General features: G+C 43.8%; 1 protein-coding gene across 1 annotated transcript; it reads right to left on the bottom strand.

Annotated features, from left to right (window-relative positions):
* Window positions 1-27972, bottom strand: ANKUB1 (ankyrin repeat and ubiquitin domain containing 1). Its single transcript, XM_083174762.1, has 6 exons — window positions 27883-27972; window positions 22523-22666; window positions 12161-12377; window positions 7213-7327; window positions 5041-5943; window positions 1-551 (listed from the first exon to the last, which is right to left on the bottom strand). The coding sequence occupies exons 1-6, from the start codon at window positions 27970-27972 to the stop codon at window positions 473-475; spliced, it is 1548 nt and encodes a 515-aa protein (XP_083030888.1). The 3' UTR covers window positions 1-472.

The raw sequence follows: 27972 nt of genomic DNA, 5'->3' as shown, positions 1-27972 counted from the left end.
TCCAGCAACCCGGCATTCCGACCCGAGTAGAAGGCTTAATCCTGGGTCAAACCCGAGTTTCTTGGCAGTGTAAATGGGTAACCTGGGTCGAGCGACCCGGGTCATGTTTGCACTATAGGGAATAGGCAGCGTCAGCTACACACACTGCTTCCTTCTCGGCCCCTCGATGATGCGCTGCCGCCCAACCCTTTACTGACATCAGCGTCCTGACTTGCCAGGCCGCTGTGGGGGCTAATCAAATGCCAGTTTGCTCTTGGGACGCACCCGTGCATTTTCAACAGTAGCCAAGTATATCTGAAACAGGGCAATTCAAGTGTTGCAAACTGCTGTTCACATGTTGCTACCTAGGATATGTCTTTTAAACAAGGTAAGTTAATTCAGAAATAAACAGGAATAGCCATAAACAGGCCAAATGCTTTTTCTCTTACAACATTTCAGGGTCAATGTCCTCCATACAGGATCTTGCCAGACTTTACAAGTTGTAGACTGTTTTCTTGGCTAGCATCCTGGCAATCTCTAGCTGTTGGAGCCAAGGTTTTTCTTTAAACTCACTATAATGACATTAGCATAATAAAATTACATTAAAGTCCTTTATTGAAAAACAAAATAACAAAAATAATAAATCAGTCATTGCACACAGAACTGGAGTTACATTTGACTACCCTTCCTAATGCAAAGCACCACTGGCCCTTCTATACATAGTGGAGACCTGCAGGGCCGACATCAGGGGGGCCTAAGGGTACTTGAGTCTTGGGCCCGTACAGAAATGGGTTCTGAGTGGCTGCTTTGTGTACAGGGTCCAGGCTGCCAGTGTATTTTCAGGTAAAAGTGCCTAGTACACGACACATGGCATTGCTGCTATTGCAGTCACTGGAGACTCCTTTTACGGCACCCTGCATTCTCCCCAGCAGTCAGAGAAATAGAAAGAAGCTGCCTGAAGTCATTGGCCAGTGGCAGCTATAGCCGTCCACGGAAGGACACAGAAACTAGGAACACAACGGCCATTCGCGACATGCCAGCCCACCCAGCAATACACAGACGGCAGCCAGAGCTGCATATAGAAGGACACAGCAACGGGGAGTAGAACGGCCACCAGCATTACACCAACCACTGGCCTCCCCCTACCTGCCTGTCACATCACCAAGAGGAGGGACAGCCAGCGTAGTACACCCCAAAGACCTTTACTATAACTGAAATGAGCTGTAACATCATTCATTTTTTACAGGTGCCACTACTATTTATTGTTTATTTTATCCTAACTTTAATTTTTTTTATTTATTATATTTTATTTTATATTTTATACTTATTTCTGTTTGTTTCTGCTCTACCTCACTTATCTAATGCTCAACGCCTATCTAGCAGTCATGATGTAACTAGAGACACGGACAGCAACAGTAACATTACGAATGGGGCAGCTGCACTAGCCACTCAGGAGCCGTGGTTTGCCTATGGTAACCAATCAGGAGCCACTACCATATTCGTAATGCTGGTAGCGCTGTTCTCGTCTCTATTTACATCATTGCAGCTGCAGCTATGATACTGGCCACTGTTGCCAAGCAGGTGTTCAAGCTGAGGATCAGTGAAGCAGGTGATTATAGTAATTGTCGATGTAGTCACCCACATTGATCTGAGGTATGCTGATTTTCACTCTTTTTTGGAATGGTGAGATTTTATATATATAATATTATATTATGGACAGTGGTTAGGCAAATAAGGCGTCACTCGGGGATTTGGTGAAGAAAATCAAAACGGCATTTTATTCTTCCAATATGTTTCAAGCACGCAGGCTCATCCTCAGGGAACCTGAGGACGAGAAAGAATATGGTACAGCGCTGTGTTGAATATAAATGTAATTTATTTAAAAAGTATACAATTTCATGGCCACAATAGACAGACAAGACTCACAATACATATAGATCTGTTAGTCCGTGACAAATCTAAGTTTACTTTATATTTTTGCATGTGCATAACAAAAACTAACTTTCAAGCTATAATCACACTAAGCTTTGGATATACAACTAATAAATGCTGGCATGCATGCAGCAGATTACTAACCAGTTGGGTTGAGATGGGAACGGACTAACAGATCTATATGTATTGTGAGTCTTGTCTGTCTATTGTGGCCATGAAATTGTATACTTTTTAAATAAATTACATTTATATTCAACACAGCGCTGTACCATATTCTTTCTTTTCTTTTTGCTTGATCTACTTTAAGGGGTCTAGGTAATTTCCCCTTTTGGTACAGCTGCAGTGTAGAATATCCTAATCAGCGCTCATTATCTTTTGTATTCTTTGAACCTGAGGACGAGTCTGCGTGCTCGAAACATGTTGGAAGAATAAAATGCCGTTTTGATTTTCTTCACCAAATCCCCGAGTGACGCCTTATTTGCCTAACCACTGTCTACATAGGGAGCGACTTCCCAAGAAGGACACCAGGCTAAGGAAAGTAAGCAGCAACATTGGGGAGCTTGGACTGTAATATTATATTATTACTATACCGTCTTTTTATTCTTTTCTTTGGTATGATTCTTCTATAAATTTGTGTATGTAATGTCCATACTGTATGTGGTTTTTACCAATGTGTACTGCATTTTTGACGATCATAAACCCCCGATGAAGTCTATGACTGAGACGAAACGCGTTGGATATTGGTCCCGGCTTTGAAAATAAATGAAAATCTTTCTTCAAAATGAAAAGCTATAAGTGTATTTTTTATGTTAGATTTTATTCACTTGAATTGTTATATGGACATTGCATACTCAGGCCGCTGATGACACTAATGTAGGTGTTGAAAGGTATTGTTAGTTACAACTAGTAGGGAACTGAGGCCCTTATTCAGATCTTATCGCAGTACAAATGTGTTCTCTAAATAAGCAAAACCATGTGCACTGCAGGTGGGGCAAATGTAACATGCATAGAGAGTTAGATTTGTGTGAGTTATTTTGTTTCTGCACAGGGTAAATCCTGGCTGCATTATTTTTACACTGCAATTTAGATATCAGTTTTAACACACCCCACCCAAATTTAACTCTCTGCACATGTTACATCTGCCCCACCTGCAGTGCACATGGTTTTGGCCATTTTGAGAACAAATGTGTACTGTGATCAGATCTGAATAAAGGCTTGAGTGTCAACAGCAACCGTTAATTCCATTTTAATAGCGCAATTTTGGAGATTATGTAGCTCCACAGCCTCTCTGTGCCCAAGGTTCCATGAGACTGTTGGCTGTCGTTTTTTGTGCAACTTTTCTGCCAAATTTTCTGCCAAACAAGTTTTAGTTGCCACGTGATGCAGCTAGGAAGCACCAGAAGACTTTGCCAATTATTTCTGAATCTCAGTCATACTTGGGGGCCAATTTAGGATCAATCATAGCGATTAGAATTTGGCCCCAGCCCCGATGGTATTTCTGCACATGTGCAAATCTCAACAGCAATCGGCTTCGGTGAGTTACACACTCACTGGCCCGTTTGCTGTGGGGTGGGGGGTCGGACACATGGCCGATGCCTGCCGGGGGCAGGCAGCTGACTTAATGCAGCCCGCCCCCTTTTCGTCCTAGTGCTCATAAATAAAAGTCTGTTCAGATTGATTTTTATTTGCAAAGACAGGAGAAATCATTCGATAGTCGGCGACCATCAAATGATTTCTCCTGCTAGTGGATGCATGCGAGGGTATGTGTTCTCGTACACATCCCCTAGCATGTTACCGAGGGGACTCAGTGGGAGTAGGAGGCGTTAAGCCCCTTGCTTAGCGAGCCGTGTTGAATTAGGACCATAATCTACGAGTGTCCCATATCAAATGAATCAGCAATCTCCTTTTCGGAAAAAGAGTCGACCGACAATGTTATAGTTGCGCAGAACCTTGAGTTCAATCGCTCCGGCATCTCACGTATTGAGGCTAGATGTTCAAGGACACATCTGTATCATCAGGAAAATGGCCTACAGTATGTACATTTCTTGAAGATCTGCCTATATATGTGCCTTTGACGGGACCTGGGATTCTTCTTGGCGGCTTTCTCAAGATGTTTTGGAACTGGTCATCTCTTCTCAAGCCAGGGACACACTACGCAGTACTGTATGTCCCTAGTGATATTGGCAGCAGGGACCCAGCACAGTGCCAGCATGGGCAAATGCATACACACTTGCCATTGCCGGTGGGAGGGAGTGATGGGGGGGGGGGGGGGTTTTCTGTAGGCCATTCTCCTAAAGATTGGGTTACATACCCCTGAAACATTTGAAACATTGAGGCAATAGCATTTCTTTTAGTTTGTTCTGATGACCTGTGAAAATATATACACATATATACTCTATATATATATATATATATATATATACATATATACTCTATATATATATATAAATCGCACATATACGAACATTTACAATAAAAAAAATCACCTCTTTGTGCATATGCATATTTAATTAGCTATGTAGCACGCTTACCAGCATTAACTGCATCATTATGACCACCATCAGCTGCCTGTGATTTTGAAATTAATAGCTTGACCATCCACTTTTGATGCTGCCATCAGTACTTCTACAGGCAGCATAGTTCTCTCTCTAATCCTCCTGCGCTGCTGATGCACTCGCAAGTTCTGCAATGTATAACCCTTATACATGGCGAGTGCAATGCCCACACACACCCACTGCTAAATTTAATTGCTAGTGTGTTTTGCAGATACCGATGTACGATCAGGAAAACAAGACTTTGCACGTGTCTTGTGTAGGCACGCGCAGTGTGCTGATCATTGCTCATTGCACGATAATTAGCATTAGTAAATGATGCTGAATAGGGTCATGGATACACAATTGCTAAGCAAGTTGCGATGGTTTTGGTGGACGTCTCTATTCACTAGTGGGCGGCTGCCTTACAGTTCTGCCCCTAAAATAGATTGTGCTGCATCAGCAGTGCGGCAGCATGTGAATCAGGCCCATGGTGCGCACAAACTTCTTAATGTTGATCTCACATAGGTAGACGTAGGCTCATTATTATTAAAGTAATGCAAGCTAGCTGCAACAGATTAGTAGCCAATACCCTTACCTGGCTATGCCTAAGCAGTATATTGCATTCTGTCTTGGCGTCCGGCCACTGTGCTTTGTGTAAGACTCCAGAGATGAATTAAGGAGAGAAGCAGCATAGGGAGTGGATAAATGGCGTGGACGGTTATTGCTGATGTTTGGAATGGGTGGTAGTGGGATTTCTGGCTTCCAATTATTTTTATAAATGTCATTATCATCCTTTGAATGACGCCCAACTCCATGTCCCTTCTTCAGGGGATTTTCTGGTGTCTGCTTGGCTAAAGGAGACTTGGGTGTTTTGGCTGTGATGTTTCTCAAAGTCATTGTGGTTTTGACCACTGCATTAACAAACTCTTGACTGCTGCTCACGGGGCATATTACCTTTTTCCACTTGTCTTGAAAAAGATCATGTAGCCCTCTACTGCTCATTTTGGATTCTGTGAAACCATCAATAAAAACAGGGTCCCCAACAACTGTTTTCAATTCTAGAGACCACTTCTTTTCTTTAGACAGTTTTCTCTGAACCCTAAACAGCCATTTTTTAACCTTGATGTAGATACTCATCGGGAGATTGATTTTTGGAAAGGAGACAACTGACCACATCTTCATAATGAAATAAAGAACACAGTCTTTATGCCCACGCTGGGTGGATATCTTGAGTGGCGCCTGGCCAAGTGGATCTTGGCACTCCAAGCACAAAACATTCTGTGCAACAAAAGCTTTGATTAGAAGCACCTGGCCTGTTTCGGCAGCGGCATGGATGGCACATTTGCCTATGTCCGGATGATCTGTCTCACAGCACCATTCTCTGCAAGGATGGACACCAACAGCTTCATCTGCTCGGACACCATTTTTTGTAAGCCATTCTGCAAGTTCCAGATGACCCAAATATGCTGCTATGTATAAGGCTACTCTCTGCTGGTATCTGTTTATAGGATACAAATAGGTTATTGCAGATGAAAGTAGTAATCAATAAGAATTCAATATAATAAATCGGTATTATATGAAATAAAAAAAATTGTTTATCAAATTGGTCCAAACTAAAATTGTAGGAGTGGAGGAAAATGTTTCTCGCGCTTGTCCTACATCTTACACACAGTGAATATTTTGTAGCTTTCTGTCTGGGAGGAGATCCACAAATATGCCCTGCTTGTGGTGTCTTAGGAAAAGCACAAAAACGAGGGTCCAAGACCCAGGATTTTCGACCTGGGTTGACCCTTTCACACAAGAAATTGAGACATAACAACATTTACAGATATGGTGAGCATCACCATGTTATTCATGTGGGTAGCCTGCTTCATGCTATTTATTTAAATATCCCCCTTATGCTGCAATTTATACAGTCCAAATTCCCCCTAAAAATGCTTTTGCTTTGTATTAATTATGATAAGTGGATTTATGAATAAGATAATGCTAGAACCACACCCTAACTGGTTCTAGACACCCCCTGCAGAGCTAGAAATGCTTTTACGGCAGTGCACACCCTAATGTAATGTAACACAAACCAATCTCATCCATTTCCACTAGAAAGTGGTCAGGTTGTGGGAGGACTCCCTACTCTTCTGAAAATCTGTTGGACTCCCCAAACATGTGCAGTCATTTGGATGTACAATGCTGGTCATGCAAAGCTGCAAGTGTGCACTTGCTACAGTAAGTGTATGTGCTGCCGCTGAGAATAAGTTGTGTAATAAATAGCTGCATAGGCTTCCTATGTAAAGGCAGGTGTAAAGGTGGCCATACATCAGAAAGATATTGTACCCAATCATACAATCTCAATTGATTGTAAGATGGATTGTATGCAGATTGTGTGCACATCTTGTGTACACAATCATACAATCAATCAGCAGATGGATTGTATGACTGATTGTAAGATGGATTGTATGCAGATTGTGTGCACATCTTGTGTACACAATCATTCAGCATATGGATTGTATGACTAATTGTATGATGGATTGTGAGTAGATTGTGTGTCCAAAAACCACCAAGGACTGCCGGGGATTTCAAGGGAAATTCTACACAATCATGAGCGCAATCGATCTTATGATCGATCTTTCTGATGTATGGCCAGCTTAACTTGTGTGTATTTTACAAGCAAACATACACTATTTGTGTGAAAACATTTTCTTTGGGTAATTTGGTCTCATTGCACCCTGAACTTTGCACAAGCCCATTGTGTGTAGTGTTTGTACTGTACCTGAGAATCCTTTTGTTCTTTGACAAGTAACGCTGGACGTTTTGTACATGTCCAAGTACACAGGCACTAAGAAGCTCCTTCCAGCCGTCCCATACATCCATTCTCAGAGTTGCACCTACAGATCATGATAAATACAAGTAGGATTTAATTGTTTCAAGCCACTGAAAGAATAATAGACACGTGGAGCATGATGTTTATTGGACAGTGATAAAACACTTCAATGTCTTTTGCCATAGTTGTGTCTTTATACATATTGTAGTATAAGCCCTTCCCTCTCTAATACCCCTTTTACACCTTTTCAACAGCGGGTCAGACCCGGATCAGCGGCGGTGTAAATGGGTCAAGCCATGTCCCTTTTCAAGGGACTTCTACCCAGGTCCTGACCTGGGTTGAACACGGCTAGGACCTGGGTAGGGGGCAGTGTAAACGGGTACCCCGGGTCATCCGACCCGGCTCCCGTTTACATCAATGGGGGGAATCCCAACCGCAGCGTCCGCAGGTTGGGCGGGGGGGGGGCACACACAGCCTCCACAGCAGCGGAGCTAGGGAGGAGGTTAATGGATGCCTGTGTGCGGCATCCATTCACCTCCCGGACGAGAGCTGGGGGTGCACGGGGGCTGCTTACCTTGGTGCTGGGCTTTCCACAGCATTCGGCGGTCCCAGTGCTTGGAGATGGTGTCATCTCCATGCACCGTGGGAACCGCTTCTGCCAGGAAGGGGGGGTGTGCAGGAGGGGCAACCGCTGGTGTAAAAGGGACCAAAAACTGGGTCGCACCTGGGTTGAAGCTGGGTCCAAATACCCAGGTGTGACCCGGAGTTTTGGTGTAAACGGGGTATTAATGTGCAAGAATAGACACATGTTCATCATTAGATGCAATAATCTCACTTGGGGTGTTTGCTATTAAATGCACCATGAAAACCTGTACTTGTCCATGCTAGATGCAGATTCCCCATCAGAATATGGCCTCCACTGTAAGAGATTAAGATTCAGACATGCTCACTGTGCAGCGATCTTCTGCTACTTAGCGAGCGGGTAAACGTTTCCCACCAGCGGAGAGAACGAACGCCCCCTTTACCGACCGAATGCCCATGGTAATATGCAAATGGATGTGTACATTTACACATCCATTCGCATGTGGCTAAATGGCGAAAAATTATTTGATGGTCGCCAACCATTGAATCATTTTTTACCCATTCGCAAATAAAAGTCAATGTAGACTGCTTTTATTAATTACAAAAAAGAACTCCTGGAGTGCCACCATGGCTGCCGCCTGCCGGAGCTGCGACACTGGCACTTATTTTATGTTTACATAGTCGCGCTCAGAGACATTCCCCAAAAAACATCCACTGCATACCTCCATTTTTGCTTACACTTACCTTTCCCTAATGGTCTCTTCCTGCTAAGTACTCTGTGACTAACTTCTCACTGTAATCCGTATCGCACATGTGCAGTCTACCGATAATCGCTCAGTTGCGACATCGTTAAAGTTGAATCAGGCCTATTGCTCATCATGAAAACATTGCTCATGTTTTTGCCACTATTGTGAGAGGTTGAGGTTTTCCTGTAATCAGTGTTTCCCCACACCTTCATACCCCTGAGACAGATGACCCAAAGCATTAACATACTGTAAGCAAAGCCAATGTTTTCACCCAAAAAAAACAAATGGGTCATGGTGAAAATGGCTCAACACTTGTTAGTTTTTTGTTTTTTTTCAACAGCCATGTTTTAGATGGTAACATCATTGTTGAGCTCTCAATTCCAACTCCCTGGCGCACATACGCCCTTGTGGGAAATCATATTACAGATTTTGTTATAATATATGAGGTGCATGCCTGAAAGGTGGTTTTGTCCAGTTTAAAAAGTTATATTTCGGAACTGCTCACTTGATACATCTCTTCTATCGTTTCACTTGCAGCTATACGATTAGGTTTGTTCTACAGTTTATTACTTATATTGTTTTAGGTTCCTGAAATAATAAAAAAAAAAATATTTACTGGTGGTGTTACTTACTAACCTGGAAATTTAAATTTTTACAGCAATAAAGCAGGTTTCACAGTGCAAACTATTTATAGAAAGTATGCCTGTTATTTTCACGGTGGCCACTAGAGGTCTATGTGGATTTAAAAAATCTTAGTGACTTTTTCTGAACTCTACAATTGCCTGTTACCCCATATGATTTTGTGCAAATACTGGGCAGTGAAAGCAGGGCAGTGCATTTATTATGATCCACTACCAGACTGTCAAACCACTGTCTCCACTGTAAGACCTGAGTAAGAAATGCCAGCGTAGAAGATATACCAGGGGACCCAGTCCCACCCTGGAACTCAACTCAGTATTTGTTTCCCTACCCAGAAAAACAACTTCCAGGTGGCAGGGCCGATTCAAACGATACATATACCCTCAATAACCTATAGGAGGTGTTTTTTTCTTTATACACAGGTTGGCTTATGCTGCATACAGTAAGTAATGCCAGCGTAGAAGATATACCAGGGGACCCAGTCCCACCCTGGAACTCAGTATTTGTTTCCCTACCCAGAAAAACAACTTCCAGGTGGCAGGGCCGATTCAAACGATACATATACCCTCAATAACCTATAGGAGGTGTTTTTTTCTTTATACACAGGTTGGCTTATGCTGCATACACACTGACCAATATCGGTAAAGATAGCGGTCAGTTACATCAACTGCCCCCACTGCTCATTACATGCATCATTAATCAATCAACATTGAGCTGCATGTATAGATGATGGGAGAGGGTCATTAACAACACAGCATACACACTGGATGATTCGCACTATATACTGTTAACTATATCAATATAAGTATCCATATCATTACCGATGTATCACCTAGTGTGTACACAAAATGAAATGGCTGCTGCAGCACTAAGGCAGCACCTGATTTACAATATGCTTCCTTAACATGTGGCACAACTGGAATATTATAAAGCAATGTGGCAAAACTCATGTGGCAAGTACACAAACTTCACAACTGATGGTGGCATATAAGGATGCACCAATTGGTATTACAGCATGTATGGGTACTAAAAAGTAGGCATCAGTCCATGCTCATTCAGCCGCATGAATGTATACAAGGGAAAGAGCTTGTTAACTATCTTCATAAACCAGGGGTGTAAGTGTGTAAGGGCCCCATATTTAGCGACTGATGGTGATAAATGTACAGTATGTAAAACATATAACTTAGACAGTAATGATGGGCCCCCTTCAGCTCTGGGCATCATAGCAGCTGCACCCTTTGCACCTATGGTAGTTACGCCCTAGGCATAAACTCACAGATGGAGTGACCACAAATAGACCATGATGCACTTTTGCTCGTGACTCAAAAGGAGTATCCGTGTCCTGCAGTCAGACTATGGGCGGTATTCAATGTGAATACCTGCGAGGTGCAGCGAATCCTTTTTTGGATTCGCTGCACATTCGCCACGTTCCGGAGCCGGCGGGCTCCGGTATTCAACGAGTCAGGGGCAGCGAGCCCCTGACTGGCGAATATGAGCTCCTGCGGCAATTGCCGCAGGGAGCCTCAGGACGGTGCCAGGCAGAGAGATGGTAGTCTCTCTGCCTAGCCCAGAGCTTTGTGGGGGGTTAGGTGTGCTCCCCGGGTGCCAGGCAGCACAGGCTGCCCCCCCGGGGGTGCCAGCAGGCAAGCGTATATTCACTACACACGATCAAAATGATCGTGCAGTGAATATATGAATATGTAATGAGCGGCTCCGCTCTGGCGCCACCTGCTGGATGCTGTGTAAAAAAAAAATAAAAAAAAATAATATTATTTTTAAAATTAAATATATATTCATGTGCTTGCAGCACATGAATAAAAATAGCATGCCCCTCCTCAGAATAAAATTCCTGATTTTTTGACACCAAATGTAAAAAACAAAACACTTTATTTTAAAAGTTCACATTCCACTTCAACATAAAAAGATAGCGATTGCTACTCGGTGAACCATGGTGAAAAAAACCTAGAAATGTATTCGCCATGTGGTCATTGAATAGGGTGATTCACCGTTTTTGACAGAAATTCGCCAAACAGCACAAATTCGCCATAAAAACCTGGCGAATCAGGCTCATTGAATACCGCCCTATGATCGGAACATGTTACATCTGCCCCACTTGCACTGCACATAGAGGGCGATTCTGGTTCACTCGTAGTGAACCGTAATCGGCCCATGCCCCGATGATCGGGTTTGCGCCTGCACATATTTGTGCAGGCGCAAACCCCGATTGCGAATGGCCTCAGCAATTAGATATGTCACTGGGCCGTTCACATGGATCGGTGCGGGGGGCATGGGCCGGCGGACTTGGGTAGCGCCAATGGGGACGCCCAGTTTTTTGGGGGGACTTTTTCATACTTCATCACCATGTGGACTCACATAGGAAATAGTATAGTGGCGAGCCAGCAAGCTTCACTAATTGGAGGTCCATGTCCACAGGTGTCGGCATTGACACCAACAACAAAAAAAACAACAGAAAAAGTCATGATGACCTTTTGCTGTGTCGACCTTTTGTCAGCGTCGACCTTCGTTTTGCCAATGTTGACCTTTTTCATGGCCCCTTTTTGGTGTCAAACTATTGACTTTCAACCTAGACACTGTCAACCTTGCCATCCACACATGTGTATAAGATAATATATTGGTTTGTAGAAGGGATAATAAGGGCATTCTGACAGTATCTAAAGTATGGGAGAAATTATGTATGGGGGAGATTTACTATACTGTAGCTTCTAAAAATGAAAGAGGTGATGTTCCCCATAGTAACCAATCAGATTCTGTCTATCATTTCGCTATTCCATCCTAGAAAATTATACACCTAATCTGAATGGTTGCTATGGGCAACATCACCGCTTTTTACTTTTAGAAGTTTACACCTTAAGTCTATAACTGGACATTCCGGATTACTTCAATAAGAGAGGTCACTTTAGGGATCATACCGAATTCCATCTGGTAATCGCTCAGAGTGTTGCAGTTGTACATTTCTATGCCCTCCGACGTCTTCAGGCAGAAAACACTGACTGGAAATCCACAACTCAGTGATACTAAGGACTTTAGTCGGGAAACTGTCTCAGAAAGAAGATGTACATTCCCCATTATTTGGACTTTCTCCATAGTCACTGTATTATATACATACAGAGCTGGCTTCTCTTCCTCCTGTAATTATAGCAACAAAGATTACCGCCAGTTAGAACACTACATTTATACAGAAATAGTTCACACACACTCACACACATACATACATACATACATATATTATTTATATAAATAAAGGCTATATAGTTGGGATTGCAAAAAAAATCTACCCATTTTATCTATTTCTTGCCTCTTATACACCTCTAGAAGTATTTGAAAAGCTTGAATGGAACATCCATCCAACCCATGCCTTCTTAAGTGCCATGATTTTATCTCCCATCAAGTGGGATTCACTTAATCAAACCACCTGCGCACCATACTGTTTTATCTGGTTCGTCACAGTTGCCCTTTTTATGCCCTTTTTGTCGTTTAACCCATCTACGATCCAATAGACTGCTTTCACTATTCCTTATTTAATATTTTCTGCCCACCCATCAAAGTTTTTAACCAATTGACTGTGATTACCAAACAAAATATTAATACCTTGTCCCCACCCCCACCCCACCCTGTATACCACTCCTCCAGTAATATACCTAAATCCCTTGTCCCCCCCAACTACCACACTGCACACTGTCCACCCTTGTGTGGTTACCTTGGGATGCCCTCCCACCGTAAAAAAAAATACAACAACATTCACCATGCGCTTGGGGCAATAGCGATCAATAGCAATCTATGATCGCCCTCACATGTGAGTCCCCGTGACATGGCTCATCTTTTTATATAAAGTGCATACACATGCTGATTTACATGACTATTTTTGCATGTTGACCTAGACTCATGTTAACCTAAATGCATGTCGACCTAATGACAGGGTTGCCGACTTTAATATTCTCCTCAGGGGGGGGGGGGGGCTTGAGCGTGACGTCACTAAGCCCCGCCCCATGTTGTTAAACAGTTGAATTTGCAGATCTCTGTGGAGGGGGCGGGGCTAAAATGACGTGATTTTACCATTTTAGCTCCGCCCCCTCCTCTGAGACCCTCAAATGCCGCAATCGGGGGCGCAGCGGGGGTCCCCCCTGAATCCGGGAGGGTTGCCCACCCTTCCGGGAGCCCGGGAGGGGGACCCGATTTTCGGGAGACTCCCGGCCATTCCGGGAGGGTAGGCAACCCTGCCTAATGACTGTCGACCAACATGCTGGTGACCCAATGACTGTATCCCGAGGAGACTGCTCAGCCCAGCCAATAGGTAAAACCACCACTGATCCATGGTGTAGTCTATGCATTGTTTAAAGTCAGCCAGATATAAAAATATAAGTACTGTACATTCTAAATGTGTTTCTGTCAACCAAAGCTGCTCTAAGGAAACAATACAGTTTGCTATCCTGTATCATTGTTTTTAAGTTCTATTTTAATTAACAGTGATTCAGAGTTAATGAGCTGTTTGGTCCAAATTACAAGCTATTGTTTATCTCTGGCAGAGATCATTTTAGGTGGACATTCATGGTATGACACAATACACACAGAAACTGCTGCAGGAAACCACATTTATACCATGTTTCCGAATTATCTGAAATATCTTTAGATGTCATAACTTCCTTAATTATCTTTTAGAATTGTAACACAACTGAGCAGACTCGAAAAAAAAAAAAAAACAATATTCACTGTATTGTCTACAGCAGTGGTCTCCAACCTGTGGCTTGCGAGCTACCAGTAGCTCACGGTCATAGGGGGTTATTCTGATTCACTCGGAAAGGCACAATCACTCTCTGATGGACAAAACCATGTGCACTGCAGGTGGGGCTGATGTAACATGTGCAGAGAGCGTTAGAGCGTTGGGTGTTTTATTGTTTCTGTGCAGGCTAAATACTGTCTGCTTTATTTTTACATTGCAATATAGAAATCAGTTTGAAGTACACCCCCACCCAAATCTAACTCTCTCTGCACATGTTACATCAGCCCCACCTGCACTGCCTTTCAGAGTGAATCAAAATAACCCCCATAGTTTGGGTAGCTCGCCTAGCTGCATTAGTGCTGTCAGCTGGGATGAAGTGCCTGATATCAGGACCTGATGGGAGCCACAAAGCAGGAAGCGAGAACCCAGAAGCCACGGTCAGCTGCAGAGGGATCTAGTGCCATTGTCCCAAAACAGATCGGACGCTGCTCTGGGGACCCTCGAAGTTGCACACCACCGGAAGCCACTGTTGGGAGACAGCAGAACAGCTGACACTCCCACAGAGATAAGTGGGAAGGTACTTGGGAGTCACGGAAAGATAGAGATGGGATCCGTTGGAAGTCGGCCAGGCAGGTACGGGGACCACATGAGAAATTAGCAGATTTTTCTAAAAACATTATTAGTAGCTCTTCAAGCAGTTTCATTTTTCTCGAGTAGCTCACACCCCAAATAAGTTGGCGACCACAGTAATGTAATGATTCAAAAAACTAAACAAAAACATGTTTTAACTAATGCTATCCCCTTAAAAAATTTAAGGTATACCTAGTAAAGTTTTGCTTTTTCATATAAATTTTTATGACTGCATTATTGTGAACCCTGAGTTAGGGTGTCCCTAAAAATCCAAGGTCCGAAAAATCGATGGGACACCCTGTAATTTTTTTTCTTTTGCTATTCTGAGAGCCCATTGAAAATATGAAGATAATCGGGCAACTCTAAGCCGTGCCCCAAGCTGCACAAAGTTTTACGTTTTAAGTGACTTTTCTTAAAATTGCTTTAAACGCTTTTTGAGTGCATTTTTTTTTGTTGCAAAGGTGGAAATTGGGATCGGTGGCAGGGCCTCTGAGCAACATATTACTTTATCATTGGACATTGGCCTTTATTCTGGTTGATTCATTCGCTTACACATTCACACGCAGCCGAGTGAATGGACCGCACGCGGGGAGGGAAGGCACGCCTATAAGGCCACCGAAGCCATTCGTTCGGATCAACACACAAAGGGAAGTGGTGTGCTACTGCACATAAGCTACCGTGCTCATATGAATTTTAACCTGTCCGCTCAAACTTCGTGTGCGGACCGCCGAGCGAACAGGCTCGGCTGGTGTTTAACACGCCACAGCACGAATCCGCACGGCAGTAATGCTTAAACCATTACCCAAAGTGTATGTTGTTTATTGCATTCAATTAACTAATTGCCTTCCCGAATTGCAATACAAATTAACCCTTATTACATGTGTATTTATTGGGTTCTGAATGTGGCACTTTCCTAAGTAGCTGTTAATCTATGTGTCACACAAATGAATGTAATTTTTGTTGCTGCCATAGTTAGTTAATTGATAGATGAGAGGAATGTCTCTGCTGCATGGGTGTGTATTGCGTGCAGCTGAAAGTAATTTAGCTATTGTGCGTGTTGATTCTCCGAGCGAATGTGTGCCCACTGAGGTGGCTGGGCTGTGAGGCGTGAGACTTGCTTTTTTTGAGCGAGTGTTTTTCATGTGAAATGGCCCGAGCGCTCAGTTATTCCAGCCAGTCCGCCGCTTAGCACTTGTTGTCCCCACCCATGTATACGCCCCGGTTGCTGCCCAGTTTTGAAACCACGCCCTTCGATATGCCTACATTACGCCTACTGTGTCCGAGCGTGCTCGGCAGAGTATTCCTGTTCCCTGGGTCATGTCCGTGCACGTTTTAGTGAAACTGCACATGCGCATAGCAAATGGTATGCATGCGCAGTAGGCTAAGAAATGCGCTCCGAGCGATTTTGCGAGTCAATCAGAATAAGGACCAGTGTGTGTGTATAATATACATATATAATATACACACACAATACCCAATGATGAAGCAGTATATTATTTTTTTACACATTATTAAAACTTTAACATCAAGTCATCAAAAATAAATACAATTAAATAATTGTAAACTTAATCACTTTAGGTTTCATTCTTTTTTCAGATAGAAACCTAAAGTTTACAATTATTTCAGGGAATAAGATATTAATGGAAGTGTAACTACTAGAGATGAGCGGGTCCGGATCCCCGAGATCCGACAGATCCGAATATCGGGTATCCGGGTCAGATCCGAGCCGGCTCGGGAGTTCCCGCCTGAATTCCGGACCAATAACGAGGCCGAACGTCATCTTAGCGCTGTCGGATTCTCGCGGGAGCGGGATCTTATAAAAGATGCACGCGCGCCCCACCATCTTCACTCCAATCTTGGCGAGGGAAGAGGGTGGTTGGGAAGCTCCGTGTGCTCCGTGCTGTGCTCTGTGCCATGTGCTCCGTGACCTGACCTGTGCCCTCACTGCCCTGTGCTGTGCTCCGTGCCATGTGCACCGTGCTGTGCTGTGCTCCGTGACCTGCCCTGTGTTGTAGACTTGAGAGTCAGTGACTGTTTATAGGCCTGAGCCCTGTAGTGTGATTTAACTAACTAGGTGCTGCAGTGCTCACACGCAGGGGCTTCAGTGTCCACTGTCCAGGGGCTGTCCTGTGGCCCGTGCCTTGTTGTGATTTATTTAGCCCTAAGCCCTGTGTTGTGATTTATTTAGCCCTGAACCCTGTGTTTTTTGTGATTTAACTAACTAACTCAGTGCTGCAATGCTCACACGCAGGGGCTGCAGTGCTGCTGAGTAGTACACTGTGTACAGGGGCTGCAGTAATACAAGGGGCTGTGTCCAGTGTGACGGCCTATATCTTATCCATTGTCCAGTGTCACGAGTCACTCACGACATATATCCTGTGTCCTGTCCTGTGTGACGACTGACGACATATCCTGTGTCCAGTGTGACAACATATATCCTGTGTCCAGTGTGACGACATATATCCAGTTTCCAGTGTGACGACAATATATCCTGTGTCCAGTGTCACAAGCCACAACATATATCCTGTGTCCAGTGTGACATGTAATGTGTGCCGGCATATATCCTGTGTCCAGCGTGACATATATCCAGTGTCCAGTGTGACGACATATATCCAGTGTCCAGTGTGACGACATATATCCAGTGTCCAGTGTGACAACATATATCCTGTGTCCAGTGTGACGACATATATCCTGTGTCCAGTGTGACGACATATATCCTGTGTCCAGTGTGACGACAATATATCCTGTGTCCAGTATCACAAGTCACAACATATATCCTGTATCCAGTGTGACATGTAATGTGTGCCGGCATATATCCTGTGTCCAGCGTGACATATATCCATTGTCCAGTGTGACAACATATATCCTGTGTCCACTGTGACGACATATATCCAGTGTCCAGTGTGATGACATATATCCTGTGTCCAGTGTGACGACATATATCCTATGTCCAGTGTGACGACATATATCCAGTGGCCAGTGTGACGACAATATATCCTGTGTCCAGTGTCACAAGTCACAACATATATCCTGTGTCCAGTGTGACATGTAATGTCTGCCGGCATATATCCTGTGTCCAGCGTGACATATATCCATTGTCCAGTGTGACGACATATATCCAGTGTCCAGTGTGACGACATATATCCAGTGTCCAGTGTGACGACATATATCCAGTGTCCAGTGTGACGACATATATCCAGTGTCCAGTGTGACGACATATATCCTGTGTCCAGTGTGACGACATATATCCTGTGTCCACTGTGACGACATATATCCAGTGTCCAGTGTGACGACATATATCCTGTGTCCAGTGTGACGACATATATCCTGTGTCCAGTGTGACGACATATATCCAGTGGCCAGTGTGACATCTAACCATTGTGTGACGGCATATATCCAGTGTCCAGCGTGACATATATCCATTGTCCAGTGTACAGGAGCTGTGTCCAGGGGCAGTGTCCAGAGGCTGTGTCCAGTGTGACGGCTGTGTCCATTGTCCAGGGGCTGTGTCCAGTGTGACGGCTGTGTCCAGTGTACAGGAGCTGTGTCTAGAGGCTGTGTCCATTGTCCAGGGGCTGTGTCCAGGGTGACAGGCTGTGTCCAGTGTCCAGGGACAGTGTCCAGGGGATGTGTCCAGGGGCAGTGTCCAGTGTCCAAGGGGCTGTGTCCAGTGTGACAGGCTGTGTCCAGTGTAAAGTAAGAAAAATAAATAAAAGTAATAAATAAAATAAAAACACATTTTTGGAGGATGATGGAGGAGGAAAGAGTGGGAGTGCTGAAGCTGCTACCACCAGTCATGACAAGGCCGATACCTCTTTGTATTTGCTGTTTGGAGCATTTCTCTTTTTTTGGGATAGTTTATTAAACTGCCACCCTGTCTGCCCCTGCAGTGCCGCTCTGCCAGGTTGGAAGTGTAAGGTCCACATGTATGTGATGCCGACTGCTGTTGCTTAGCTTAGTCATCCAGCTACCTCGGTATACCCTTTTGGCCCAACTACAGTAAATGAAAACAATTTTGTAAGCTGTGAAGTGATCAAAATTGACTAGAAATGAGTGGAAACTAATGTTATTGAGTTCAATAATACTTTAGGGGCAAAAACAGGCCCAAATTCTGTTATTTTAGACATTTTTAGCATTTTTTCATAAAAATCCAGATCCAAAACCAAAACCAAAACCCACAAGGGTGGTTTTGCCAAAACCAATCCAGATCCAAAACACGAAGGGAGATCCAGATCCAAAACCAAAACCCGAAAAAGTGGCCGCCGCACATCTCTAGTAACTACACACTATTAATGGTCATCACATTTTTCTGCTGAGGTAAATACCGCAACGAGAATATTCCTTTTTTGAATTGATCACACACTATTTCTACAGGCTCAATGCTTTCTATAAAGCACTGTCCCTGTGAAATACTTCTTGACACATTGGCGGAGTCTGTCATGTTTTAGCAAGACTCCTACGTAGTGACTGGCACTGCGCCATGTGCATCTCCTCAGTGCTGGACAAAGACTGCAGTAGAGAAATCATAATAGCCTTCACCTCTGACAATGCCTCTATGGGCATAAAGCGACAAACACTATCAGAGCTAGATGTCGGAAACCTTTGGGACCAAGCTCCAAAAAGCTTCCCTTTTTTAGAGGTTGGTACATAAGGTTCATACTCATGTGCAATTCGATTGGTACACGTTTCATAATCAGTCGATTTGCAAATTCTGTAATTAGTGGTCAAGTCTTAATTAGGCCCCATGGGGCTGAATCAGACCTGTACACACAGGTCCAAATTTGTCCCCATCCCTAATGGTGGGGGATTGCGCATGCGCATACATTTTAACACAACTCACCTAAACTCCCCTGCACCAATCACACATCCCATCTCAATACTTTCCACATTTTTTGCTTCCTGCCTCCATAATGTGAATAAAGGGTACTATTTTGTAGCATAATGTGTTTAAGGGGTACTAATGTGTGGCATAATATGAATAAGTGATACCAATGTGTGGCATATGGTAAATAAGAGGTACAGTACTACTGTGGGTCTTAATCCTAATATGAGGTACTACTGTGTGGTGTAATGTGACTAAGGGGTACCACTGTGGGGCATATTGTTAATTATGGGTGCTACTGTGTGGTGTAATGTGAATAAAGTTGCACTACTGTATGGTATAATTTAAATATGGGGTACTATTGTGTGCTGTGCTTTTTCCCCATGAGACCACACCATGTTTTTAGGCCCTCTGCTCTTCCTCTCCCTATTTAACTTGGGGGGGGGGGGGGAGGGAGATGTGGGGTATCCAGGGCCGGCGCCACCGGCCACTGGAGGGCGGTACTGAGCCGCCAAAGGAGAGGTACCATAGAGAGGTACCAGAAAGCCGGGAACGTGGAGCAAGTAAGTCTGTGATTTTCCCTCCCGCCCCCCCTCCCTCCCCCCGTCCCACCCATAAATCAATGCTGTCCCTGGACACAGGGGGTACGGGCGCCCACCTCAGTATCACACGCACCCTTCACCACCCCCACCCCCACCACCCCACCGGAGCGCGGGTAGTGCCGCTCTTAAATCCCTGGGGAGCGGGCGGCACGGGGGGGGGGGGATTTGCCTGGGGCGGGCAGGGGACTTGCACCGGCCCTGGGGGTATCAGTGTTTTTTTTACACAGGGCACCATAAAATCTACAGCTCTGCATGTTAATCCTACCAATGCAATATGCAGTTACCACCATCATCAAGTGAATGGGCAAACCACATGATTATGCCATTTGCATCATCCCACCCCTGATCACTGTTACTGGTAAGTAATAATTATGGTTGTTAATTATTAACATATTTATAGCACAGTTGCCTATGCTCCTCCCAAAATAGATTGAGGCGTCCCAACATCCTAGGAGGGCAGACAATTTGTATGCACTTACCTGAAACAATATAAATGCATTTGCTCCCTTATATTTTTTCTTTACTAAATCTGGACATATACTTTATGTACAGCTACAAAGTAAAGTTTTTAATAGTAACTGTGGTGATGAAAGTACAACTATATACAAAATGAAATTGTTTCCTATTGCTTACAAAATAAGCCATTAGACTGATATGTTTGCAAATATGCCTAGTATATGTCACTTGTAGAAGACATCTGCTTTATGTATAGGAGACTGATTGCTTATGTGCAACAATAGGTAACTAAGTAGGTTTCATTGGTACACATAACATATACATTCTAAATATATACTGCATAAGTCAGCCTGGTCAGAACTGTAAAGGCATCCATACACTATGCGATTTGAGCATTTCACCCAATTTGGACCAATCGCACTTGCAGACACCCTGTCCGATCCGATGCGCGGTTCCGTGCGCATCGGAACGGGGTCGGGAGGTCGGACGGGCTGCACATAAGATTTGCTAAATCTTATGTGCAGCCCAGCCCCGGAGCCGTGCGGGGGATGCCGGCTATAGAGAGCCGAGCAGGGGGAGGCTGCATAGGGAGCCAGGCAGGAGGCACTTAAAGCTGTGGCGGTGGGGTGACAGTGGGAGCAGGGCGCCGGGCAGGGAGGATGACGCTGGCTGCCGGGCAGTGGCGGGAGCCGGGAGGAACAGATAACTTTAAAAAAAAAAAAGCCCATACAGATGACTAGCAAGCCATGGCTTGCTAGTCATCTGTATGGGCTTTTTTTTTTTCAAGTTATCTATCTGTTTCTCCCGGGCCGGCTCCCGCCGCTGCCCGGCAGCCAGCGTCATCCTCCCTGCCCGGCGCCCTGCTCCCGCTGTCACCCCACCGCAACAGCCTCCTCCTGCTTATCTCCCTATGCAGCCTCCCCCTGCTCGGCTCTCTATTAGCCGGCATCCCCCACCCGCTGATGTCCCCGCATGGCTCCCTCCTCCTGCAGCTCCCCGGGGACTGCATATGATAAATCCATGCGATTTATCATATGCAAACCTTGGCACATCAAGTGCCTAATCGTGTGTCCCCCTCCTGGGGAGCTGCAGGGTGAAATCAGGTCCGACTTGTCCCTAGGACAAGTCGAACTAATGTATAGGGGCCTTAAAGGTGCCCACACATTAGAACGATTTTTGGGCCGATTGGCCGATTTCCGATATATCAGCCGATAGGCCGATTTCCGATATATCATCCGATGTTTACAGATAATCGGTCGAAAATCTGCCGATTTTGTTCCGATGCGCGCTCCCGTGAATCTTTAGATGAATCTTCTGATCTTACGTGCTGCACAAAAGATCAGAAGATTTAACAAAAGATCCATAGGAACGCACATGGGATCTTAAGAAAAATCTTTGGTAAAGATATGCGCTTGCCTGAAATCTTTTGTCCAGGACGGAAAAAGATTTCAAAGCTAATTTATGCGCACATCTTACGATTGCAGATCTTTCTAGTGTGTGGGCACCTTAAGATGTTTTTTTTTTGCCCCATAAACTATACCCTGTAACCCTGTTATACACACTGTCTAGACATATAAATATATTACAAAAAAAAGAGTGCATGGGTGTGGGGGGCTGGTGGCAGTACAAAGACATGTATTGCAAGTTCACAATCATGGCAAAACTTGCAAGGCCATGCCCCCATTTTTCTGCTTGGGGGAATGCCTAGCACTCCATGCGCACAGCAGCTATACACCGCTTCTCTGAATTGACACCCTTCCCCCACCCCCCCACCATTGGAAAATGATGGCCATGGGTGGGACAGTTCCAAAAAAAAAAAAAAAAAAACACTGGACTGTTCCACCAAAATCGGGACAGTTAGAAGATATGTGTAATGTAGTGGCGATATACAAATAAACTGTTCTATCCTGTTCTCCATATTTCATTCCTTCAGATAATTGTATGTTACCAATTTATCTAAATGGTTAAAATAAATAGCCTTCATTTAAGCATATAATTTAATAGAAGTTCCTCCAATATAGTATAATACAGATATACTCCTTACCTTGACAGAACACTTAATAGTGGAACATACAGTGATGCCAGTATCTGCTAGGATCCACTCATCTCTCAGCACGCCACCTGCGTATCTGAGCTCCAGGAACCTCCTGCCTTGCTTGTCATCTGATAGCTGGATATGGAAATAGTCCTACAATAGACATAGATTTTTATGTTACACTGAAGCATCTCTTATATTTTAATGCAAAGTCCAGTAAATAAAAACAGAATGTAATGCTGGGTACACACCAGAACAATTTGGCCTCAATTCCCCCAATTTCGATACAATCTTGACCAATTGTATGTAAATTGGGCATGTTTGGGCATGTTTTAGATCCGATTCCAATCCGATGCACGTCTCGGCTAGTCATTTTGCAGTTTTGCATATCCTACCTGCTGCAGTTGGGATTTGGAAACGCCCTCTTCAACTGGGTACAGATCGGGTTAGGCTCAGAATCGGATCGTAAATAGATCGTGTGCTCCAACAGATTGTGCGATCATCGTATGGTGGACTCATGATCTGCTCACGATCATGATCGTTCTGTTGTGTACCCTACATACTGTAAAACATTTTAGAAATACACATGTTCAATGAGCTGAATTAGTGTTCAACGGCACATTCATGAAAACAGGATTCTTGAGATAATTCTTGCTATCAAAACCAGAAAAATTAGGAAATCTGAAAGTACAACTCCCTATTCCCCCCAAAAAACTATAATACAGTAATATACAGTAGGAAAACAGTGAAATATGCAAAAAATATGCAGCATATTTCAGCAAAATAAACAATTAAATTGGGGTACAAAAAAAGGGTATAAGTACTGCATTTATTTTCAGCATTTTAAGCCACTTTCACACGCCTAAAAACACTTTTCCCACTCATAAAGCACCCCAATATACCTGTCCCGATACCTTGTACCAACATTTCCATCATTGTACATTTATTTACCAAAAAAGTAGCATGCTTTATTGTCATTATCAAAATAATTAAAACCATCTAAGTGCCTCCAAAGATGTTATCTGCCTTTAACTCTATTTCAGATTCGGTTCGATTTTCCTCACAATCTCTCGAAGTCCACGTCATGGTTATACATAAGGAAGGTAAAGAACCAACCTTATGCTCCAGTTACAGGCCAATCTTCCTTCTGAACACTGATATCATTTTGTGCGCCAAGCTTATAGCGAACAGACTCAAGTTACTCCTCCCGTCACTAATTAATTAAGACCAAGTAGGCTTTGTTCTGGGCCGTGAGGGATGAGACAACACCACCAAAGTAATTGATTTAATTCACTTAGCCTCAACCACTCACACCCCCACCATAATCATAACAACCGATGCTGAAAAAGCATTCGACAGAATAAATTGGTTATTCATGAAGGGAGTTCTGACACACATGGGGCTGGGCGCAGCTTCCTTGTATAGAATGCTGGCCCTTTACACCATCCCTACGGCCCGTATCCAACCCAGTTGGGATCTCCAATGGCACCCGACAGGGGTGCCCTCTGTTGTCTTGTGCATGGAGGCCTTGGCCAGGGCAATCCGGCTAAACCCTGACATTTCCGGTTCCGACATCCATGGACGGGAATACAAATTGTCATTGTTTGCAGATGATTTGCTGATTGTCCTGACCAATCCCTCCATCTCAATTCCCAATCTTATCTCAGAATTCCAAACATTCGGGACATTATCCCACTTTAAACTCAACTTTTCTAAATCCACTGCACTCAATCTTACTGCCTCTCCTACCTTAGTTGATAAGTAAGGTAGGAGAGCTCTTTCCCTTTCTCTTGGCACCCCTCAAAAATAAAAAATGTAGGTGTTTGGATAAACCGAGACATCTCAATTGTTTGTCGATAACTTTACACCGCTCTTATCAAAACTCAAAGGGGAACTCCGCGACTGGAGCAAAGGTACATTCTCATGGTTGGGGAGGGCAAGTATAATCAAAATGAATGTACTCCCCAGAATATTATACTTATTCCAAACTATCCCAATTCACATACCCAGGAAATGGTTTCTAACTACCCAGTGACTGATCCGAGAATTTGTCTGGGGAACTAGTAGAAATTTCACTGTAGACACCTAGGTGGTATACAGCTTCCACACCTACTTACATATTTCAAGGCAGTGTCCCTGGGCAGAGTATTAGAATGGCCTAGACAAGAACCTGACAAGCAGTGGGTGACACTAGAAAGCTATGGATTACCAATCCGACTCGGGATGGCATCATGGCTTAAGTTATTCCCCTCGGTAACTCATCCCACTGTAGGCCCAACACTGACAATTTGGAAGTCATTACAGAAGAGATCATGTGTCTCCTCCGTGCTCTCCCCACTGACCCTGCTTTTAAATAACCCAGACTTTCCCCCGGGGATGAATCCCTCTTCCTATCACCAGTGGACACAGGCAGGGAAGCTGCGCATTAGCCAGCTGGTTTCCACTACGGGTGTGCTGCCCTTTCCAGAAATTAGCGAGACCTGGAACCTACCACCCTCAGAAATCTGGAGATATCTACCTATCAAACATTTCCTTTCCAAACAACCATACCGTGAGGCGGCACATAGACTTCCCACACTCTTTGAGACTCTATGTTGGGCTGAATCACCTCCCCAACATCTCCTTTCCATAGGATATAAACTCCTTATAGAAGACATGTTCGCCACACTACCACGTTTTACTATGGACTAGGAGAGGGATCTAGATATACAACTGAGCCCTGAAGACTGGGGAAAAATCTTTCAGGCTACAATGTCATGCTCATTGAGCTACTCAGTAATAGAGATCCAGTATACGGTATTATCTAGATGGTACAGATGCCCCTCAACATTGGCTAAGATGTACCCTGGAGTCCCTGCGACTTGTTGGAGATGCAACGCAGCTTTGGAATCCCCGCTACACATATGGTGGGACTGTAGTGTCCGCCCTTTTTGGAACTCAGTGTTTTCTATAACTAGGGAAATTATGGGACAGGATATAAGCTCTGACCCTACATTTTGGCTCCTTAACAAAATAGACTGTCCTATTTCCATAAATTTTTTTTATTAAAACACTTAAACAGTGCAGCTAAAGCCATTATCCCAATACACTGGAGGTCCACTTCATCTCCAACCATAGCTGAATGGTTCATGCGACTTGAGTTCTACATGTCTATGGATGACCTGTCTCTGTCCAGTCCTTCTAACTATGAAACATTTAGTGCTATATGGACACCGTGGCTCATCTTCAAAGACTCCCTTTCCTACTTAAGACATATTAGGACATAAATACTCCATGTTAGATATGTTTATAGCTTGTCAATGGATATCGGTGTAGTACCCCTTCTTCTCCCTTCCCCTTTTCCACCCCCTCTCCCTACCTTAATATACCTCCCTTTCTGAAACATTACCAGATATGTTCTTCACTTTGTTTCTGATTTATGTTATTGGAAAATAAGTTCCACTAAAACTGTTCTGATTACATGCCAGCGTAACCATACCTAAGCCTTTCATCTGAATAACACGTCAATTAATGATGCTTAACAAGATATCTGACTGTGAGTCTCGCATGTACTTGTTGATAAGTAACTTATGTTTTGTCTGCATAATACCTTCAATAAAAACTTTAATGGAAAAAAAAACATCTAAGTGCCTAATTAGTAATTTAGAGGGTGTCCTAATTAGTCATTAGTCAAGGGGTGTTTAAAAAAAATCCCAACATTTTTACCATAAAATATAGATTTTGACCAAGCTTATCACCTGGTCAGAGTTGGTGAAGTGAAACTTGCAGTAAACCTATAGAGAATTATCATCAGTAATTTATTGTCGACAATTCAAAAGCCCCATTTTTACAGCTGTGTCGTCCTTTGTTTCCGCGGAAATCCGATCGGCAGTGGCTGGATCCTGTTCTGCACAAATTTACACTCTTGCTTTGAATTGTCAATTCTGAATAGCAAAAAATATTTATTTCAGTAATCTGTTTCCCTTTCCAACTGCCATTTGTACACATAATATAAAGTTGCTGTAAGTACGCACTGTTATTAATAAAGGGTTAACATACTGTAGTGTATTGGCCAAGCTAGGTCACATGAGTTACCTTAAAGCAAGGCTCCTGAAACTTTTTTTAAACAGGTAACCAGATTTGAGCAGTACAGATGGTGCAATGGTTAGCATTACTGCCTCACAGCGCTGAGGTCATGGGTTCGATTCCCACCATGGCCTTAACTGTGCGGAGTTTGTATATTCTCCCCGTACTTGCGGGGGTTTCCTCCAGGTACTCCGGCTTCCTCCCACAATCCAAAAATATACTGTTAGGTTATGTGGCTACTAACAAAATGAACCCTAGAATTTCTGTATATACATGTGGTAGGGAATATAAATTGTGAGCTCCACTGGGGCAGGGATTGATGTGAATGTTCAAATATTCTCTGTAAAGCGCTGCAGTATATGTGTGCGCTATATAAGAAACTATTAATAAATAAATAATGTAGTGGTAACTGTTTACTAAGGGCAGTATTCAATGAGAAAAATTCTCCATGTTTTATGGCGAGTTTGTGCTTTTCTCGCGTTGGATGGAGACTTTTGTTTTAATTTTGGTGTCAAAAAATCAGGAATTTTATTCTGTGAAGGGGCATGCTATTTTTATTCATGTGCTTATAGCACATGAATATATATTTTAATAAAAAAAAAATATATATATATATATATTTTAAATTTAACACAGAGCAGCCAGCAGGGGGCCGGGAGCCCACTGCACCCGATCATTACATATGCATGATAGGGAGCAGTGAATATACCCGGTCCCCTGCTGGCTCGGGGGGGGGGGGGGCAACTTGTGCTGCCTGGGTCCCGGGGAGCCCACCTCCCCCCCCACATACGTTCTGGGGCAGGCAGGGAAACTTCAATCTCCCTGCCTGCCACCGTCCCAAGGCTCCCTGCCGCGGACGCTCGTCCGCTGCAGGGGTTAAGATTCGCCCCTCCGACATTGAATACGGAGAGAGCGAGTGGCAGCCAGCCCTCCGGAACACAGAGAGTGTGCAGCGAATCCTAAACAGGATTCGCTGCAAACGGCGAAATTTCTCATTGAATACTGCCCTAAGAGCCCTTTAAAGTGTCCATCATTCAGTGTAGAATAACCTAATGTGTAATAAATGATACTAAGCCACTCATTACACATTAATAATTTTAAAGATACCCCATGATTACTTTTTTGCATATGTTTTATTCTTCACTTAAAAATGTAATGTTGATTTGAGGTACGTGTAACAGACTGAAGTACTCCTTGAACATATCTGAGGTGCCCCTTGGAGTACAAGTACCGCAGATTGAGAGTCTAAGCTCCAAAGTACATAATATTATTGGTGTCAGCGCACAGATAAGAAATTCAATTACCTTGATCATTTGTTTGGCATCCTTCACGGTTTGGCCTGGGAGAATGTGGAAAGGTTCACAGAGTCCATCAAAATATATAAATACTTTCAT

Source organism: Crinia signifera, chromosome 3 (genome assembly GCF_055691185.1).
Source record: "Crinia signifera chromosome 3, ASM5569118v1, whole genome shotgun sequence".
Classification (NCBI taxonomy): domain Eukaryota; kingdom Metazoa; phylum Chordata; class Amphibia; order Anura; family Myobatrachidae; genus Crinia; species Crinia signifera.
Note: the sequence above shows the minus strand (reverse complement) of the source record. Positions and strands in the feature narration are given on the sequence as shown.